This window comes from Semicossyphus pulcher, unplaced genomic scaffold, assembly GCF_022749685.1.
Source record: "Semicossyphus pulcher isolate SPU_LCO1_2020_fin unplaced genomic scaffold, fSemPul1.0.p SCAF_9, whole genome shotgun sequence".
Taxonomy (NCBI): Eukaryota; Metazoa; Chordata; class Actinopteri; order Labriformes; family Labridae; genus Semicossyphus; species Semicossyphus pulcher.
In genome coordinates this window covers 11,984,363-12,005,838 of record NW_027211770.1, presented here as the reverse complement: position 1 = coordinate 12,005,838, position 21,476 = coordinate 11,984,363, and the positions used below count along the sequence as shown (strand labels likewise).

Below are 21,476 nucleotides of genomic sequence, written 5' to 3'. Positions count from 1 at the left end.
CACAGACTGACATGTCAAAACAAAAAACAACTTCACACTTACACAAAATAACTGCTGGTTTAAATATAAAGGCAATAACAATTTTTTTATTTGATTATTTCATTAAAAGTTATCCAACTGTCAATCAGGGAGCGATAACATGTTCATTAAAATTTTAGTGATAAGGCTTTTGTTTTTACATTTAAAAAAGTGAGAGAGGCCTACTTGTTCAGAGAAACCTAATTGCTCTGTGTTAGAGCCAGAATAATACTTGAATAATGATGATGATGATCATTATTATTATCATCTCTGATGACCATACAATATGTAACGCTTGTAAAGCGCTTAACAGATACCTTTGCAGTGGTCTTTGAGTGACCTCTTGTGGTGGAGAATCATACCTTAGTTGTGTTGCATGGTCGAGACAGCACAAAGCATGCCGGGAGAAACATGCCGGGAGAAAAGATTTGAATTCTCATCATCGAATTTAAAAGAAACATTACGCATCGAAGCTTTGTGCAAATTACAGCTCAAATTCTTTACTATGGCTTACATAAACCTAATCAATAACAACGATAATATAATAACAACCGTGCTAATCACAACAGAAACAATAACAATAGTTATAGCGATAATAAAACAATGTCTCCTAAAATGAATGATATGGCCTATCGCTTGATTTTCAGCTTTTAAATCTCATTTGATAAACTTCTGTTTTGTCTGTACGGTTGTGGTGCACTTATATTTGTTGCAGTCGCTCCCCAGCTGTCGCTCAGTGAATTCCCAATGAGGATGATTGACGGGAGATCTGCTGACGAAGGCGGGCGAGAGACGCGTCAAGTTAGACAGAAGCAGCTGCAAGGGACAGGAAGCCATGAAGCACGGCCTTCCAAATAAAAAAGTGGAAAGTGTTAGAAGGGCTAATGAGGCAGTTGAACAACCTATCTGCATCGCGCGGTATAAGCACAACACAGAATGATAATTAAGTGGATTGAAAAGAAGACTAAATGTAATATCACTTTGAGTTGCTACCCCTTGTTTGCTGTTTATCCTCCTCCTACAATCCTCATCGAGTGTACTAAATTCTTTATCTCAATGTCTTTTTTTGTCTCTTTACTGACTGTATTTTAATTCTAATTTTAATTAGTATTACAACGCTTTGTTTTCTGTCTTTTAATTGCTTTTGTAATTGACTCAATATCATTGTTAATAAGGGTTGCCCGTCAGTGATCTCTCGAGTATAAATAAAGGTTGAATGAGTGATTGATAATCTGAACCTGTCACCTCATCGCTGTGTGAAAGTTTTATACAAATATCTACGGCATATTGGTGTACAACGGATAGAAAAAAGACTGGGAAAACATTAAGGAAAAAAAGTCTGGTTAGTTTGTAAACTCTTATTTTGAAAAGCCATACCGGATGTTCTATCTATTACTTCAGTTAGCATGATTGTGCTCGACGGAAAGTCAGCCGGGGGATACGAAGATTATATTCAGTGGATCTGACATGTTTCTGAGTCAATGAGAATGACTCAGTTAGGCCGTTTTGACTGAAGTAAGTTGGACTTAAATTATTTAAGGTGTAACGTGTCTTGTGTCGTAGTCAGTGAGCCAGCCCTAACGGACACTTTGCGGCATTTGTGCTTCGGGTCACAGTGGACTGTCATCTATGCGCACTGTCACTTGTTGGACCTGTACGTTAATAATAAATACAGTTTACTTACCTTAAAACAGCCGTTTTATCGGTTGAGTTAAGTTATAAAACTCGACGGCAGGAAGTAATTTTTAATTTTGATGTGCAGGTGGTAGCATGATGGATATCCACCGAGTCTAAGAGCAACAGCGGATTTGAACCCATCTTTCTCTGAAGTTGGATCTAATCACTGCAATGACTGACTCATCAAAACCGCCTTCAGGGTAAGTCCGTCAAAAATAAGTACAGTTTGACGTTAGGACTTAAATTCTTGTTTTGCGTTTGTGTGACTCTAAACAATTTCTCTAGGTAATTAATCTAATTTCAGCTGGGGAAACCTAATGGAATTGGCTACTAAAATAACTGCGCATTTGTTGTCTTGCATGGTGTCTGGTTTAATTAGTATCCGAAACAATATTTATCCCAGTTCAAGTGATTATCTCGCGATATTATGCTATTTTATCACACATGGCTGCTTTATTTCTTGGAAAATAAGCTAATATTGTAGTTATGAGTCATTGTTTCCCTGATTACAGTACTTTAAAGGGATGCACAATATTATCGGCATGTTATCGCTATCTGCAGATAATGGCTTGAAAATGACACATCGGCATTGGCAGATATGTCATTTTTCTGCAGATATTTTCTGCCGATAAAACAAGGCTTTATTTATGCCTAAATGCTCAATGATTACCCAAAAAAGAAAATGTTACATACAAATAAATATGGCATTTTTTACATAATCTAAGTTTAAGAACTTTTCTTATATTACCCAGTGAATGTGTACATTTTAAAAAGCACTGTATTATGTTATTTCTGCATCTGCCAGTAAACCACTACAATACGAGTATGCATGGTATAATTTCTGCTACAAGGGAGACTTAATGTTCTCTGCAATATCAGCATAAAATCCAATATTGTGCATCCCTTGTACTTTCATTGGTCAATACAGCAACTATATACGCTTGAGCGTCCACAGCAACAGGTTAAAAGCATTTGTAGGCTTTAGTCTGTAGTTACAACAAAGAGTTTTCCAGCAGCCAGTTCAGCCTGCTCTCCATTTACCTCCAGTCTCTTTGCCCCTCACAGACAATTAGAGTGAACAGTACTGGACCAAAGCATAGTTCGGCAGTGTATAGTTGGATGCTAGTGTAGAGAAACTACACTAACATGGTCTTTTATTGGTGGGACAACAACAACTGTAGGTGCTCTGTAAGTGTTTTGTTTGGGGCGTGGCTGGAGCATCAGTAAAAGTGCATCGGTGCTGCCATGTAAATGCCATATTCTTCAAATTTTCACATGAAGCAGAAGTAAAGTTCAAATAAATGCTGAAAGCTATTAAGCTACTTCATTTTCAGGCTGCTGAGACACTTTGATTTAAAGATGCCATCGTTAATGTTATTAGTGACACCTGTGCTTTTCTTAAGTGCTGTAAAAAGGCCTTTTGCTTGTACTAGGAGGCATAACAATAAAGTAGTGATGTTTTCCATTAACCCTACTTTTACCCTACTCAAAGCTATGAGAAACATCAGCTGACCACATCAAAATATCTCACTCTAAATTTGAATGCTTAAAACATGATGTTGTTGAGAACAGTGTCCATACTGTACTCATTCATTCGCTGTTATTATGTCGGAGTGTTTTCTATCCTAAATTTGGGTTCACTTATCTCTCAATTGGAAATAATGTCTCATTGATAGAAGGGTATATGAGATAAAAGACTGCACTAGTCTTGCACTAACAATGGACATAGACCATTTCTAATTGAAATTAGAGTTATGATGACTGTGCAAACAGGTCATGACCAGGTACGATCCTGCAGCACTATAATTATGTGCTACATAGGTGCTCATTAGGCTAATAGCTGTTTGTTATGGAGCTAAATGTTGCTGACTTCTCTTTGTCTTTAGGCAGAAGTGTAATTCTTGTTTAAAGATGGGATTTCTGTCATTTTAAAAGGCCCCCACCTTTACTTGTGTCAGGCATTAGCTCTTCAAAACCCTCTAAACTCCATCTATACTGTCTGCAGGTGTGTGGTTAAGGCCCAGCAGCAGTGTAGCACATACTGTATACAGTGAAACATGGCTGCTCTTCAATGGTAACATGAGAAGGGTGTGATGCTGTTAGAAAGAGTGTTGAGGAGGTGATTTAACGATCGGTCTGATCTTTAAAGCAAAGGTCTCTTTAACCAGGAGCCTCTTAAACGCAGTGATTTCAGACACTCGGGAGCTTTTTGGCCAAATTACAAAGTAGACCTGTCACAGAGTCGGCTGGCACAGGAACCAAAACACCGTCTTTATCCGGTCAGTGTGTGACATTTCTGTCTATATAAACTACCATGACAACTCTCTTTGTGTTGTGATCTGTCTTTGGTCATCACGCAGGGAGTAGCTATTTTACTACATAGCCCCCAGGCTAATGAAAGACAGCTAATAAAACTACGTCAGCTCACACACACGCACGCACGCACAGCATGGTCATTGAGCAGACAGATGAGGAAGGAAGACACTGCTCTTTTGAGGGAAGTGATATTCGTTTGTACCTTGCAATTGAAATCTGAGCAGTGGGTGTGTGCGACTGTGTGTGTGTGTGTGTGAGTGTTTAGAAAGCCTGAGTGTGTACCCCTGGAGTGGTTAAAAGGTAGCCTGAATGAAGCCATAGTTCAGGGCATTATAAGCCTATCATTAGGCATGGACACAAAAGACAACTTCCTCCCCTCCCTAGAGACTAAATGAGTACTGATTTCTCACAGTGCTGAGGCCTGTATCATCCAAAATCTGGCAACTTGCTTTCTCACCAAGCAAGATAAGTTTCTAATACTCTTAGAATACTAATAATACTCCTTTTGGGATATATTTTTGTTAATTTATTCCTTTGCGTGAGTCAGACAGGGTTCCTACATATTACGGAAAAAAGGACGGAAAAGTGTGGACTTTGAATTTAGAGTTTTCCAGGTCTGGATTTGTATGGAAAACAAACTGAGATAGGGAAAGTATTACTGTTTTCAAAGCACTGCTGCACTCCTGCATTGCTTTTAAATATATAAAGTTATAGAACCACAACCATAGACTGTATTAAGCTTGTCTGAACATTTATGAAGAATGCATGATGTCGCCTAGTTTTCAAAACAGTAAACGCACTATATTTTCTTTATAGCTGTGGTCATTGCCATTACATGCACACAGTGAATTAAAAGAGCTGCAGACGCTTGAAAAAAAGTAATTATTTAACTTTTCTCCAACTAATTTTCCATTTATTTATAAATCAGAGCAACAAATATGAGGGGAGCAAAAATTCTACTTTTTATATGTTCTTTAAAAATAATATAATCGCATATATCGCTGGTTAGTTGAAGGTATAATAAGTAGGATTTGCATTTTGTCAACAACACGTTCAAACTGGGCCCCTCCTTCTGGGCTCTTCGTCACCAGAAGCTCACTCTCACTCTCTCGTGCGAGAACACGCCCACCCCGCCGAGCTAACACCGACAGCATCACAGTTACCTTTGAGCTAGCATGCTAACTGCCGGTTAGCTTGTCCTACCCAGTTTGAGGCATCTACCTGTCCAACAGAAAGAAGGCCAACTTTGCATCGCTCTTTCGCCATGTTCGCCGGTCTGAATGGGGTCCAGTTGCTAATTTGAACCTCACACAAAAGTCTATATTTATTTTTTCTAGGAAAATTCTACTTATTATACCTTTTAGCTTCTCTTTTCTCTTTTTTAGAATCAACCATTTATTTAGGCCTACATAATAAGCATATGGCTAATTATACTCTGATGTCAAAGATGGTCTGAAAAAGAAAAAATGTTTTAACTGGAAAATGTGTGCAAACCCTGGTTAGAGCATCTGTTGCATTTAGACTACATTTGTTACACACACCAGTTTTAATTGGCCCACTGGAGCTTTCCTCCACACGTCTGGCATCCTATTTAATTGTGTCTGCCTGTATGCTTGTTTGTGAGCTTGAGTCCAGAAGCCTCTGATTAATGTGGTTTTTATTAACTTGTAGTTAAAGTATCCACTCCCGCAGAAGCATATGGAGGCAACAGAGCAGTATTAAAAAAAGAACCGGGAAAGAGAAGGAAATGCTTTCCTCACTTGTTTTTGTTTAACCTTCAAAGTGTTTACGGATCTATTTTTTCTGTCTGTGTTTTCTGTGTGACGTCAGAGCCTTTTGAGTTTAATGTAGACGAACACATGATGCCATTTGACAGTATGGGTGCAATTCTTAAGCCCAGATTTTGCCTCATGAGGTGCGAAGATGTATAGAAACATAAACAAGCCTCATCACTCTTAACATCCAGATTTGTGCAACCGTCTGCCTCTCTGTTGGTAGGTCAAACATTTTGAATGTGTGTGTTGCTTGTGTTTGTAACCTCATTTCTGTGTCTATTCAGTGTGAAACACACCCAGATGAACAGGATGACCGATGTTAAAGATAAATACAGTATTGGGTTACAAAGAACTGTCAGTTAATCCTCAGCACACACCTAGGCATGATTAATCCCTACCAACTGACCTGTTTTGTACTGTACATGCATGCAGTATACTGTATGGAGGGTGGTCAACACCAGTTGCTAGCTGCAGTGTAATGCCCCTAAATTTGAAACTGTGCCCACTGGACTAAAATGTCAGTGTCTCCCTTTGCACACTCTTTGACCGCCATGTGTGTCTGTCAGTCCATACAGTCTCTTAAAATACCCTCAGAGATAGATATACTGTATGTAGGATAATGCTATCCCAGAGTTTTGTAAATGTTCCTGCTGCTGCAAGAAGTGGGAGATTTTGAGACGGATGCAGACACATGATCTCCACCCTGCACATCCTTCACCAAATCTCCTCTATTTAGAAGTTAAAGGTTTATGTGGTGAGCCACCGGCTCAGCTCTGCTGACTAAGGGAGTTCCCTCTTTTTTTTTCCTGTTTTACACGAGGCCGTTGCTGTGTTTACTTTTAGCAAAGGGGAAAATGTTTTAGTGTACGTGGTCACATCTGGATATTTAGGGTTATTTTGATGGTGGGTTATATATAACTGCTATGAAAACTGAGACAGGCGAGAGAGTATCCGAGGCTGTGCGTCGCTGGCAGCGGTACAGTTTGTAATATCTGCATCCATTTCTCAGGCAGGGCTGTTTTAAATAGAAAGGGTGTGGATGCAATGCTCCCATGAGCTCTGCTGTTTGACCAAAGTGTGCACTGACTTAATATATTAAATATAAAGCAAACAGTATAACCTTTGCTTAATAAGGAGTCTTACAGCAGCACCGTTTGGGAAAGTAGTCCTCTTATACACGTGCGATAAAACAGTTATCTTCTTAATGAACTGCCGAAACTGCTTCCCTTAATTATGTTTTACTACAACGTAGAAGCTTTAATTAATCTGTTAGTCATTAACAATTACAGCTCTGTCTATTGTGTGTAATGTTGAAAGTGGAGTTGGTTAGAAACCCAGGCACAGAAGGATGTAATTAATGGCTTCTCTGAGCACACATCAAAGCCGCACACGCTCTCTGAATACATTTACTCCATAGCAGTGCCATGATACACCGGAAACATTTAGGACATGTAGACTGGCTGTATTTATAGACTGTTGTGCTCCTTAGGCCTCATTGCTTTGTCCAACCATGTTTCCGCTGGTTGCCAACCTCTGTCCCGGCTGAACGAAAGCACCGGCAGACGCCTTGAACAACAAATGTGCATCAGTGTAGCAGAGTGTATCTGTCCGTACTCTTTTTAATGCAGCTGTTATGGGCTGCTCAGGTTTATTTCTGGAAGCCTGCAGTCATATGTTAGCCTCTGTGGTATGTGGGTTTGTCAGAGAGGAAGACAGACGGACTGCATGTGTGTGTGCAGGCTGGACTGACTCCACTTACACCAACTGACGTGCCATAGCAGCGAAATCGCCTGATAAGGCAGAGGTGGTGAAGTGCAATCTCTCTTGAACAAGTTGCACAAGTTGGGATAGTTTTAAAGATTTTTAAGCCTTTAACACGGCTGCTAGCTTCTATCGCGCTTATAGATAAAACAGAGTATAACCACCTGTATCAATCATTTATCATCATTGCTCCGCTGGGAGCACATACGCTATTTAATTTATAGTTTCACTGCAGTCTTTAAGTGCTGTCTCCAATAAATGCAAAGAAATACTTGTGTTATTGTTAATCGTATTTTTCTTTGGGGTGCTAATTAGCTGTCCTTTCTTCTTAAAGCCAACAATACCTGTAACACAAGTGTTTTTCTCCTCGTCTCTCCAGCAGGATCTCTCTCTCTCTAATTGAACAAGCAGCTTAGGGAATAGAGAACAGACTAATTATCACTTCCTGCTGTTCTGCCTCTACATTCCTTCTCTCCTTCCTTTCTTCTCCCATGTTTGACTCCACCCATCTCCCCATCTCCCCATCTCTCTATTCCCTTTCTTGTTGCTCTCCAGCCACACGAGGCTTTGTGCCACCTGAGATCTCCTCATCCCTCCCTTTTAACCATTATTATCCCTCCTTATTTTTCCCTCTGTTCTCCCTGTGCTGTGGGCCTGTTTGCCACCCATGAGCTGTGTGTTTACTACAGCTGGTGCACAGTGCTCCGCTTTTATCTTAGTAAAAAGAGTACACTGTATGTGACTCAAAAACTGATCTATTTATGTCCCGTTTTAAGATTAATTAATACATTTTTATGCTTGTTTTTGTGTGATTTTGTCTTTTTCTTCTTCTCCTCCTACCCATATTTATGTATATTTGTTTTTTTATTATTTTTCTTTTTTCTTTTACCGTCCTTATCTATTATCCTTCTATCTCCTCTCTGCTGTGGTTTTACTTCAGTCAGAATTTAACCATCTATTGCAAAAATGGACATACAGTTATGCTTGGCGTTTGCTCCCTGGGTTCGCTGAGCGCAGGGAGCGCAATGCAAAACCCCCCGTTATGTAAAAGTGAGCCAAGGGCTTGTAGCTTGAAAGGTGGAGGCGAAGCTTTGCCAGCAGCGGCGCAGTGGGAGCAACACTGGTGTAGCAGGGATCAGTGAGGAAGAAGTCGCAGAAGAGTAAGACTGAATATATTGATTTTATAGTTTGACTCATGTCCCATCTGTTAACATGGAGGAGGCGGGCTTTATGACCTATACTGCAGCCAGTCAGCAGGGGGCACTAGAGAGGGTTTGGCTTCACTTTTAGGGAGCTGTCATGTCGTCCATCTTTTTATTCAGTCTATAGTTAAGAGTGATTAGAAACAATGAATCCAGCTGGGTCGTATGACACCCGTGTCCTACATGAATGCAAAGCTTCTTTTGTCTGACAATCCGGTTCTATGGTTGATTTGAAGTGCCATAACATCAAGACAACTAGTAAAAAGATTAAGTGATAAATCAGGGCTGGGAAAAGTTATTAGTTCATCACCTACGTATAGAGCACCCTGATTATAACACTGAGCATAAAGTATGTTGTCGTTTTTCCATGACTTTCCGTGAAGAAGGGGCTTATAAATCATTGGTCATCAAAGGACGGCTTGTAATAAATGAGATGCTAAAAAAAGAATGTAAATATTTTTAGCAAAGGTCTGCAGACGTGTTGATCATCTTTGTTTAAGAAGATAGACATGTTTTTCCCAGCTGCTCAGACAGAAGGCTAGCTGACTTCCTGTTTCTACTTTTGGAGTATTATTGTCGTCCTGGAATATGTCTGACGTGAAACACTTACAGCGTGCCTCTTTGTCACTGATCACAAGTGGACGAGATGACTGTGATGATGTGTCACATCAGGAGAGGAGAGGATGTGGTGGGGTGCTGTTACAGTAAGTGGATTTCTCTCCTTTGTGAAACAGACACTCCTGGATGACCGGTTGCGGACTTAACCTGAGATCATTGCAATACAGCCTTGACATAAAGTCTGCATGTTAGTGTGAGGAGTGTAAGCAACCTAATTAATCCCAATGAGTAACAATTCACTTAGCACCTGAGGTCTGCTGTTGTCTTTTCCCATCCCCTGGGTTATTATGCTACTGTTTATTACTCTGCACTCCTGTTGAACAGATTTAGCCGGGCTCTACCCCGGTTGTTTTTAATAGAGGTCGGAAGTCGTCACTTGATGATCAAGTAAATCTGATTACATGAAATCCAATAAACCACTACCAGACCAACATGTTTTTATTTACAGCATTGAACTTCATATCTAATTTAGAACATAAAAAACCTATTTAAAGCCGAACTGTAACTCTTATGTGAACTCACAGTTTCAGCTTGTATGCAGATGTAGTAAAAGTATTGCTTTATGAACAGTCCAGATACCAATAGGTATGTCTTAATTAGGGATAGGCCGATTATCGGCGCCGATATTCGGCATTTTGAAGCATATCGGCATCGGCCTTTTTTTTTTAAAAATCCGATAACAGATCAATTTAAAACTGGGTTATTTTGGCTCTGATGCAGCCGCGCCTCTCTGTCTGCAGTCACTACTCTGTCTCCAGCATTGTCCCACCCACAGCACTGATTGGTTACACGCAGAGCCATGGCACGGGTAACAGCCAATCAGCAGTGAAAGCTGTGCATGCAGAGTGCTTACACATACAGCGGAGAGGAGAAAAAGTTAATTTCTTTGCACATTTTATTTAACTTTGTTTTATTTCCTTTATAAAACTTCAGGAAGTTATTTATTTATTTATTTATTTAAATTTTCAGTTAACTTTATAAGAGATGCTGCTGACCCTGGGAACTCCCTGCGCTTTTTGTTTGTTTGTTTAATAAACATATACTTAAAGGCATTTAAACAAAGTTAAGTGTTGGAGTTTGTATTATTCAAAATTTTGACGCCAATATTTTCAGTTTTACTGCAAATGAATATCGGCTCCAAATATCGGTTATCGGCCTCCTTGGCTACTAATAATCGGTATTGGTATCGGCCCTGAAAAAACCATATCGGTCTATCTCTAGTCTTAATCATCCAAAATGGTTTATCATTGTCTATAAACTGCAACCACAGACTATTTATAAAGGCATGACATTTGGTAAACTGCTTAGAGTGGAGCTGATGTTGTTCGTCTAACGAAGCCCAGTCCTTAATGTCATTCTTATACTGATTTTATTATTGGTTTAATGGATCAAACGAGGACAATAGAGCACACAATAATAGCTGAGCCTGTTGTGATCTTGATTTTGTTTACCTCCACCTATGAAGAGGTGGGTAGTAAGACAGTTACTGCAAACTAAGATGGAAAAACAGGGCACGTGCTGTGAGATTCAATGTTTGACCCTTTGACCACATACCAGTGAGTGAGCGAGGTAAAGCACCGCACAGTGAATCATTGATTTTAGCTGTTTTTGTGTGTTGAATGAGGGATTCGGTCAAACTGCTGTTGACCCGTATGAGGAGGGTTATTGACATTTAGAGAGTTAAGAGAGTAAAAATGTACCTTTTGTGTCACGTGATGTTAATGTTGTGGAAGGTCGTGGTCACCTGTAAATGTCCTCCTTTGCCATCCCTGTCCTTATACACTGTGAGGATTTAGTACACTACTTCTGTAATGTGACAACAGAGGGCCAGGCTGGCATTGCCATTCAGCCAGTTTACTCGGCATTGCAGTGGGGTTTCTAACATGGCTGTAATATGAGCATCAAGACATATGCTGAACTCGGATGCCGTGTGCTTAGCAACTGCAAACAGATGCTTTACTGGGCTCATATGTCTCCAATACTCACTGCTAAAACAGAAAGCATTACGTCCTCCTGCTCATTTCTGTTTCTCTTCCTCTTTGTCTTCATGCGTCTAAAATCCACAGCTGCTACTAAACACTACGGACACTCCTCCGCAGTCAAGTGGTGTAAATATAAGTTGCCTTGGGGACACCATGACAGCAAAAGGGTATGCTGGCTAGTGGCTACGTAGAAGGGCAGTGTATGTGAGTGAGTGTGAGTAGCTGAGGATCCAGGATGTGCGGCATTTACACTCGGCCCAATGAACAGGAGGTTAAGGCTTAAGTGTGCACACAGACAAGTGTGGCTTTGGGTCTCATGTGCATGTGTGTGTGCGTACATGTAAGTGAGTGGGCGTGTTTTTGAAGTGGCGCTCAGGTTAAACATGCCTACTTTGTTGATATTTCTATGAGAGTAAATTGACTTTTACTACTTTACTTTATTTAGGACTTCTGGCTTGGTGTCTTTCTCACCTATGGGTGGAGATCAGGGTCTGAGGTCAGAGCTCAGACCACAATCTGTTGCTGTTGATAGACAACCCCCCAGCAAGTGAGCTTTACATTGTTTTCAAAGTTACTATCTGTAAAGACATTGACAGGGACTTAAATATGTCTTTTGCAGAGTTGTACAACAATTAATAATAAACTGGTACTGGATTTGGAGAGGTGTTCTCTGTAACTGATAGAAGCAATAATATTTGAAATTGGCGCCATAGCTGTGGAGAAAGTTGTACAAACAGCTCGTGGTTTCGCCCATTCTACATTCCTACAACACCCAGCGTGCATTGCGCCCCTCCCTCTGAAAGGAACGGCCCAGTGAGAGACACTGGAGTGAAATACTACTGTTTCGCTGCAGGCAATGGCTCAGAGCGGTACTGGATCCGAAATACAACGAGAATATACCGGTGGATCGTCTAAAAAATCTTCAGGTCTGCAGTCTACATTTCAAACCTGACGATTTTGAACGAGACATGACTCTGTTATAAATGTGGATGTCTGGGAGGGAAAACAGAGAGAGCAGGCAGCGTTTCAAGGCACCTCACGGAACAAGTGATTACATTTTACAGTATGTGTTTTTTTTTTCTTCAACTAAATGCTGCGGACATCGGAGACGGGCGTCCTAGATTAAGGAAGTATAATTTAGCGAGCTCCCTGGCCTCCGCCAGATGGCGTGTTTTCCGTAGTCTGGTGGAGGTTTTCCAGGGCCCATTGAAGAAGCGGATAGCGTCCTCCAAGGGCAAAGAGCGAAATTGCATTTTTATTCCTACCATAATGGCATTAGCTCCCCTTAATAGCATGATAGGACTGAGGTTAAAAATCTGCGAATTGGCCCTTTAATGTTTGTGACCCTGTGAAAGTCTTATTGTCTTATACTAGGGATGCACGATATTATCGGCACGTTATCAGTATCTGTCGATTAGGGCTTGAAAATGACATATCGGCATCGGCCACTACAATAAGAGTAGGCATGATATCAATTCCACTACAGGGGAGACTTGAAGTTCTCTGCAATTAGGTGGAAAAAACATGTGCCTAATATATCAGTATCGAAATCAGCAATCGGCTTAAAGGGTTGGAAAATATCAGCATATGGGATATCAGCAAAAATGTTTATGTTAATCGAAAATCTGTGTTACTTGGATAATTGGCCCTGTACACCAATCCTTATTATATGCCATAGAGTTTCGGTGTCCTCCATTATGTTTTTTCCCACAATGCATAGTGATTTTAGGTCAGTCAGCACTGTGTTTTCAGCCAATTAATGTGCTCCATTCCCAGTCGGTCTGTCTTCATTATAGGATAGTGGCCCATTGTTTTAGTGATCCCATTGTCTGCAGCTGAACAGACGTGATGTCCACGTCTCTGACTGTGGACACATCTGTCTGCCCGTCTGTCTGCCTTAAACACTGTCTCTTTGACTCACTTACTAACCTCATGACTTTTTTTGGGCTCGGTCTGTTGCTTTAAATCATAGTTTAATTTACTCACTTCCACAGCAGACTTTGTTGTTTAGAGTGGACCAGTCTGTCTGTCTGTGTCAGTTTTTCTCATGCTGTCCCATTTATAGCCTTTTGTACTATTGCATTGTCGGCATCAGTAGCAGACTGACTGACTGTTTTTAGCATGTTGTAATTAATGACTGGATCTTTAAGAAAGTGAGCAATAAAAATATCATATAGGATAATTAAGTGTTAAATATAGTAAATGATTACTTTAAAGGCACAAGAGAAGGTATGCAGAAAATAGTTTCAAGTAAAAAGCAGACATTTTGTCAGTGGAATTTGGTGATGTTGGTGCTCACAGCGCCCAGTTTGGAGCAAACTAATATATTCCGTTATTTTTACAAGACCTTGCAGAGTGGGAACTTTTTAGTTTCCATGGGATAAAAACAGCCACTGACAGTTACTTATTTCCTATAGCAAAAATCTCAAGGTCTCCACTGTGTCTGAGCTGGGTTATGTAATTTAACTTGTGACTGTGATGTTTATGGATGTGTATTGTCACATATCGGTGGCAGTGATCTTTCCTAACCTGTCATTTTAATATCGTGTTTGAGTTTTGCTCACATCCTGAAATCATCTGCGTGCTTGGTGGTATTTGGGTCAGGAAGGAGGTAGCCTAACACACAAACTCACACTTACTGTAAATACTCTTGAACACATGCAAATAGGCAAAGAAGCAAGCACACAGACAGCGAAACAGCATGACTGATGGCACAGTTTTTGTGCATACTTCAATACTACCTTAACCAAGATTTTTTTCTATTGCTGCCACTAAAGCACTATTGACAAGAGCCATACATTTCCTTTCTAAATGAGGATTCTGTTTATTACACACCGTGTTATGTTGAGCTTAAATCCTGTTGATCATTTTGGATGAAATGGGCACTAAAGGCTAACCACTTATCACCAGCACAGACTCTGGTCACTTTGTTTTCCGGTTAAAGCTGCTCACATGATGTCCTGCATGATGTTACCACAGACCACAGGAGTCTACATCGCCTTTGGCACTTTGAGATGAATTCAATGTCTGTTTGTTTTAGATTTTTACTTTTTAAACTTTAATAACCTTCATCATCACCTCAAGTTTAAGCAACAACTGTCCTACTACAAAAATATCCGATTTAATAGAGGTTCTATGAAGAAATATATCCTTGTTAATGCTGTTTAGTCAAGTGAAAAGAACTGAGTGGTTCTGAAAGGTCCATTAGTAACCTTTATGTGTGTGCGTGTGTGTGTGTGAGCCCATTTGTAACTCAGTCCCTGTAGCAGCTCAGCACTTACCGCCCCCCTGTGCCGGAGCAGGGTTTCCTGCTCTTCCTTACTCTCACACTCTCTCTCTCTCTGTCTGTTTATGCTCGCCCATTCTAACTCTGTGGGAGACGAAGCTTCTCCTAAAGGAGTCTTTGTGCGTGTTGGAGCGAGGGAAGGCGAGAGAAAGAGGGAGAGGGAAACGTTATGGTGAGAGCGAGAGGGAGAGACGGATACTAGCTGACTGTGTTGAGCCTGGCCGGGGCCCAGTCCCACAGCTCCACAGAGCCCACTTCTGTTTACCTTCAGAAACACAGACTCAACAGAAAATCTCACATTTAAAGGTCTCTAAGCTGCTCGTAAAATCATGTCAATCTGTTTCTTGTGAGTGAATGGTTTTATAATGCAGATGTAGTCGGAGCACCTTTCAGTTAGTGGTCAGAAATAATCGACTATAATTAGACTCCTCCCTAGATTATGATAAATGCTGTCAAACCCTTAAAAGTATTGTCCGTCATTCCCATGACGCATCCATTAAAACAACACTCCGAATTGCATGAGTCAATGACACTTTGGGTCTTGTGGCTGAGAGTTAGTTGATATCCGACCTAGCTGTCAATGGTTAACTTCATCCAGGTTAGAGTCCGCTCACTGTGCTATGTTCACGTGCATTCTTCCTTTGCGGCGCTCCTGTCGCCTTTAGGCTGGGAAGAAGTACGTTGCCAGATTACACACCGCTGAATGAATCACACACATTTTCTCTGAGAGTGTGCCCTAAACCTTGGAAAGTGGAGTTATAAACAGTCTTGTTTTTGGAACACTTAATCAACACAAGGACTATTTTTCTGACGTGAGTGGGATGTTTTTCCTTTTCTTATCTAAGGCTAATATTTGTGCTGTGAAGATGGAGAAAGAATCGGTGCTGAGATGCGTGGCATGGAGGAGCTATTTGTCATTGTTAGCGGAGTGAAGTGTTTGATTTCTGCCTAATCAGCTTTCTCCGTCAGGCTAAGTGCAGTCTACACTGAGCTGAGGTCAAATGTGCAGATAGCAGCATCTCGTCGCCAGCATGTCATTGACATCTGACGCACCTCCACCCATAGGAGCTTTAAACATGGTTTCCATTCTTAGAGAGCACCTGAGCCAAACAAATACCTTATAAACGTAAATATTACTGCTGAAGAAAATCAGAAATTGTTTACTACAATGCTTAAATTCCATTCCAAATTTTGCTGTTGCAACTTAATGTTTGCATTTTAGTGTTTCTTGCTGATTACATTGTCTGAGTATATCTTTCAATTACATGCCCAGGCATGCAATAAGATTTGAAGAGGGAAGTTGTTTGTGTAAAAGTAAAGCTGAACATAATTTTCCTTTAAGAAATACTTTATTGCCACAAAATTAACAGTTTTCCAAAGTACCAGTACGAGTGTTTCAGAGGGATATCAGAGAGGTTGTTATTAAAGAATCATTCCAGTATTACTCAGAGGATTGTTAGGAACAGATGGAATAAGCAGCTACTCAGCGCTGGGTCATCTTGACAAGTGTAAGGGTCCTCTCAGCATATTTGTAGACTGTTATGTAATCTAAGAGAAGAGAAAAGACTGTGTCACAAACAGACAGACAGAAAACAGTCATTGGTATTCAGGCTGCTCCTGAGACTGTGGCGGTGGGTTTAGTTGATTAGGCAAGGCTGTGTAAGACTGAGCTCAAGAAAAACAAGAATGACTCAGAGAAACACACATTCTTTGCATACATTTATTTATAATAATGAGAATTACATTTACTAATTCTAGCATCAGATTAAAGATAGAAAACAAAACACCTGAATAGTTAACAATATCTTGCTTTATGTATCTCTGTCAATGTCTTCTCACAGGAGGAGAATGAAGGCCCGTGCCCCGCCTCCGCCGCCGCAGGCCCCTCAGCCCGCCCCACGCCACATCTTCAGAAACACTGTACCTGACGGGGGAGGGACATCAAGCATGGACGCCAAGGAGAACATGCTGAGGCCTAATGTGGATTTACAGCTAACCCTACCACAGGGACACCAGACGTCACTAACTGAGGATGGCAGGTGAGGGGGACATGGATATGTCACTGAATTAGGCAGTAAAATGTTCTTTGCTCAGAATTCCTGATTGCAGAAGTTTTACTGCTTAAAAGTTCCTCCATGCATTTTCGCATGACATAATTTTAGCTATAAATTCATGGAATACAAGGATTTTTCAATCTGACAAACAGTGCTCGACCTGTTTGTTGCTTCTGAGTCTGTTTGGTTTTCTGTGCCAGTGGGGCCTTGTCGAGGGATCCCATTCCCAGTCTCAGCAAAAGCTTTGTCTCACAGAGCTGCCAGATGACGGCTGACCTGCTAATGATCTCCGTCCCTAATGAGGTTCTCAGGGATTCCTCACTAGCGCAGAACAATAAGATGCTCCTTTAATAACCGTAGACAAACTCTATGCCAGTTTCAATCTTTGAACTTGAGAGCTTTCTGTTATCTGATAGAATATAAGATAAAATCTTACTGTGGCCGCCTGAGTTTCTTATTGCATATAGTTTCTGATAAAAGGAGCGTACGTATGGTAATGCATTTTGTTCACAGTTCTCCTTCTGACACATTAACAAACACTCTGTCACAGCTCATACTTTCAGAGATAAGATAAGGCAGAGGTGTCATACTGTGATCAATTTATAGCATGAACGTGGACAACTCAACCAAGTGGAGTAAGATTAGAACAATTAGTGTAACTGTTTTATGCTCCTATTCAATTGAGTAACACATTGTTAGTTTGTTGTAAAATACTTTGATAAATCCTTTCACACTGATATTATATTTTATAGTGTACACTTGTTTTTCTAGGTTGTGATTTATAGCCAATACCCCCTCCAGGCACAGATATTTACCCTGCAGATGGCTGAATAATAACTTATGATATAAAGCGATCAGACGGGTTTCTGTATACTACTGACTATGGGTGTGTCCGACACCGCATACTATCATACTAATCCTACTAACCGTGACGTAAAATTGAGTATGTCATGCGTTCCCATCTCATAGTATGCAATTTTGTGTATGCGAGAAATGCCCGGATGTATACTAGATCGGCCTGGATATTTGAGTATGAGACGGGAGCTCACTGGTTGTAGTCAACCGCCCCAAAATGCATTGCGGCTATTCAGCATTTACTATGGTGGAGATGGACCGGAGATCAGACGTACGTAAATGATTAAGTCACGTGATACGGAGAAGACAGCTCTGAGTACGATGCCACCGGCATCCTAATAGTCAGGTTAGTAGGCAGTATGCAGTACATACGGTTCGAGTATGTAGTGGGCAGTACATTAGAATGTGGTTTCGGACACAGCAACAGTTAAAGTTTGAGTTGGAGTCTGCTTAAGAAATCTACATTTTACTTGCAATTACCATCTTAATATCACTCGTCTCAGACCACAGTGTCCTGTGTATAACCAAGTATCTGTATATGTGCAGTTTTAAGGGCACCATACACCAATTGAGCATGTTAAGCAACAATTAAGCATGTTAAGCTTTCAGAAGGTACATTTAAGTAGCAACTCATTTAATTAAGCATAAAATAATTGAACAAAAAATGATTCACCTATGCCAAGGTGCTTCTTACCTTAAGCTGTCGCAGGCTGGACTCAGAAAAGTACTCACTAAGAAAATGGAAAAATTCCCCTCTCCTTAAGAGCACTGAAAAAGCAAATAATGCAAAAATCAAGAAGCAAGGGGCAGGTTGATCACAGAATGATTAAAACATAAGGCTAAACAAGCTGTATTTAACCATACATACATAACTATTTTTAATCATGCATAAGGAACAAAGCTCAAAAGGCTTTGATATTCATTGGAACCTGGTTGATTTTCCCATCACAAACTAACCACATGATATTTTGCATTGACAGCAACAAACAAAGTGTAACCTTTTGCATAGGTCACAAAGGCACTGCGGTTAAGTATGGGCTGCGGATGCTGTGGCAACTGGAAAAAGGTGCAAAGTTGGAAACGGAGCTATTGATGGTCATTGTTGCACACACTGGTGCATCAGCATTCAGTGGGCGTCACAGGTGGGAGCTTTGGCCATATTTCATAAAGCTGGGTCTCACAACACACAATAGCAACATACAGAAATACTTTTATGTAAATAAAAATGATCTAAGATACACAATGACATTATCATGACTTCTCGTTTGAAGCCCCCACGCAGAACAGTGACGTACTGGATGTCAGTCACAAAGGACCCAAGCAAAAAACGCCATGGCAACGATACTACATTGCATCATTAGTTTCAGCTTGTGATTGTGTTATACTTGTTTTTGATGAACATAACATCATCTGAAGAGACTTTTTTCACAGTATCACACTGGGTCTGTTGATGGCAGATAGTCGTTTTAGTTGTAGACTGTGTCCATGTGTTGGTGATTGTCAATGGTGCCCTTTGTCGCGGTATCTCTCTCAGTTCTGTCATCTGATCTGGCTGTTCCCAGAAAACATGGAGACTGTCTCTTAGTTTCTTTAGTTGAGGATTGACAGGTAGTACTGTAGGCCTCCTCAATAGCTGGACCCCCCCCAACACACAAACAGACACACAAAGCAAGGAGCCTTTACTCTGGCTGGATGGACATAAGTGGTTTGTCATATGGACAAATAATCTGTACTGCTATGCCAACCTTTTTGTCAGGCTCTTTAGAGTGTTCTGTCTAGACAAACCACGCAGAGTAAATGTAATGTAAAGATAAGATATTTATTTATTTTTTATTATTATTATTATTATTATTTATTTTTTATTTATATAAAGATAAGATAAATCTTTTGATGTTTTGGGGCCTTTTCTTAAAAGTTCCTTCAAAAGCTACAAAGACAGCCTTCTGATCCTTTTTGTCCAAGTCAGCACCTTTGCCTTTGAGTCCACAGTATGTCTTTCATAACAGTTCAGTGTGATGTCAATTAGCTCTCCCTTCAAAGTGCATCAGGTGTGAGGGTGTCTCTGTTTTGTTGTATGAAGTAATTACCAATCTCTTTGCTACAGCTTGGTAGGCTTTGTAACCCTATCTTCTCTCCTGCCTCCCTCTCTGTCTCCCTCGCTCCCTATCTCCTCCCGTGGTCCTTTCTTCTCTCCCTCCTTTCCTCGCTCTCTCTCTTTCACTTTCTCTCTCTCGCAGTAAGGCGCTGATGGACCTGCTGGTCGAGCTGTGCAGCCGCTACCACCTGAACCCGGCAATTCACACCCTGGAGCTGCTGTCGCCCGAGGGCCACACTTTGGGGTTCAAGCCCAACGCGCTGCTGGGCTCCCTCGACGTGGCCTGTGTCCTCATCAAGGAGAAAGTCTGGGAGGAGAAAGTTGGGCGCAGACCGGCGCCCAAAGTGCCAGAGGTGAGTAACAGTCTGATATGATCTTGTTGTCCTTTTGGTCATGTGTGGTTTTATTTGGGTTTTATATGCGTGACACAGCTTCCTTAAAACCTGCTAAATTAGATTAGACTGATGATAGACTGAATGATCCACATTGTTCAAAGCTACCCCTGTTTTGATAAAAGAGAATTATATAAAACCGGCTGTGTTGTCTGGATCCATGCAAAGCTGCTTACACTGTAGCTCTGTGTAATGTTGGTCCCTCCCTTCTCTACCTTTTTACCTCTGACCGCTGGCAGAAAGCAAGGCCAGTGAAACCTGTAAGAGCCAATTCAAAGGTAGGAAGCCAGTTGGGATTAAACTGGCCTAGCATGAAACTGGAGTCATCTCTTATACGCTGGTTTTTCCTCTGAGTGTGCCTCTATTCCTCTCTGACTTGTTGTCATCTCTTTTTACAGCTTCTGAACGTCTTTCTACTGAACACTCGTCTCTTCCTCTCTCCCCCTTTTCTCTTTCTCTCCTCTGCTCTCCTCCTACAGTTTGAATATTTGATGAGTGCCTTACCTTTAGTTACCATGCATTATTTCTCTGCTCCTCTCAGGGCTCACTGGCTGCTCTCTCTCCCTTTGACCCGGCCTGGCCTCGGGCCAGAGACCGACACTATTTCAGACAATGCTGTCAGTCATGTCTCTTCTTTGTTATACCTCTCTTTTCATTGTACCTCTAGTCTCAGCAGTTTAAATGAAATTATGGAGGACAAAATGCAGGCAACATGTTGCAATGTAACCCAGTAACATTATTACATAACATCACATAAGTGTTATGTTGTCCAATAAAAAAAGACACATGTAAACTTTGCACCCAACTTGATGCATTGCCATAAAGTGAGGTGTTTCACATCCTAAAAAACTGCTACTAATTTCTGAGGTGCACACCTGGCTTGCAAGTACAAGAATTACTTCCATCACACTAGCACCTAGCACCACTAACCAGCTTCCCTAACTTTTAAATAAGCATGTGACAAATAAAAACACCTTTCCATGTAATGATACATAACATTGCATTTCTCTGTCCTGAAAATACAAAAAGCCAGTGAAGTGCCACCGTCTCAAGAGGCATTTTATGAATTCTTCAGGCTCTTGACTTCGTAATTGGGTGTGTGTTTTTATAGAGGCTCATGTGAACCACTTGGTGATAAAGAATGCTGTACAGACTGCTGTCTGTTCTCAACAACAGAACACGATGTAGTGTTGTACGATTAACTACCTACATACACACCCGTCCTAGATCACATGTTTTTATGTACACATATTTAAGACACAGGTGTAATCGTCTTCAGTCTATTAAATGTTCCTTTTGCTATCAGCAGCCAAAGTCTAACCTGAAGTTACTCATTATATAAAGGCGTTTTTCTTCTCTCTCTGCTCCTCTGATCTCCACATACTTTACATTCCACATGTTTTGTTGTTAGTCTATAAGAATATCGATCACAGATAAAAATTGAC

At 40.8% G+C, this 21,476-nt stretch overlaps 1 protein-coding gene across 1 annotated transcript in view; it reads left to right on the top strand.

The window, feature by feature from the left end:
* The first annotated feature begins 1,638 nt into the window (after positions 1-1,638).
* Positions 1,639-21,476, top strand: part of cobl (cordon-bleu WH2 repeat protein) — a 59,500-nt gene continuing 39,662 nt past the window's right edge. Inside the window, exons 1-3 of the mRNA XM_069657117.1 lie at positions 1,639-1,895; positions 16,477-16,674; positions 19,782-19,992. Coding sequence (XP_069513218.1) covers positions 1,867-1,895; positions 16,477-16,674; positions 19,782-19,992 — 438 coding nt within the window. The 5' untranslated portion in view covers positions 1,639-1,866. The remainder of the gene's footprint in view (positions 1,896-16,476; positions 16,675-19,781; positions 19,993-21,476) is intronic.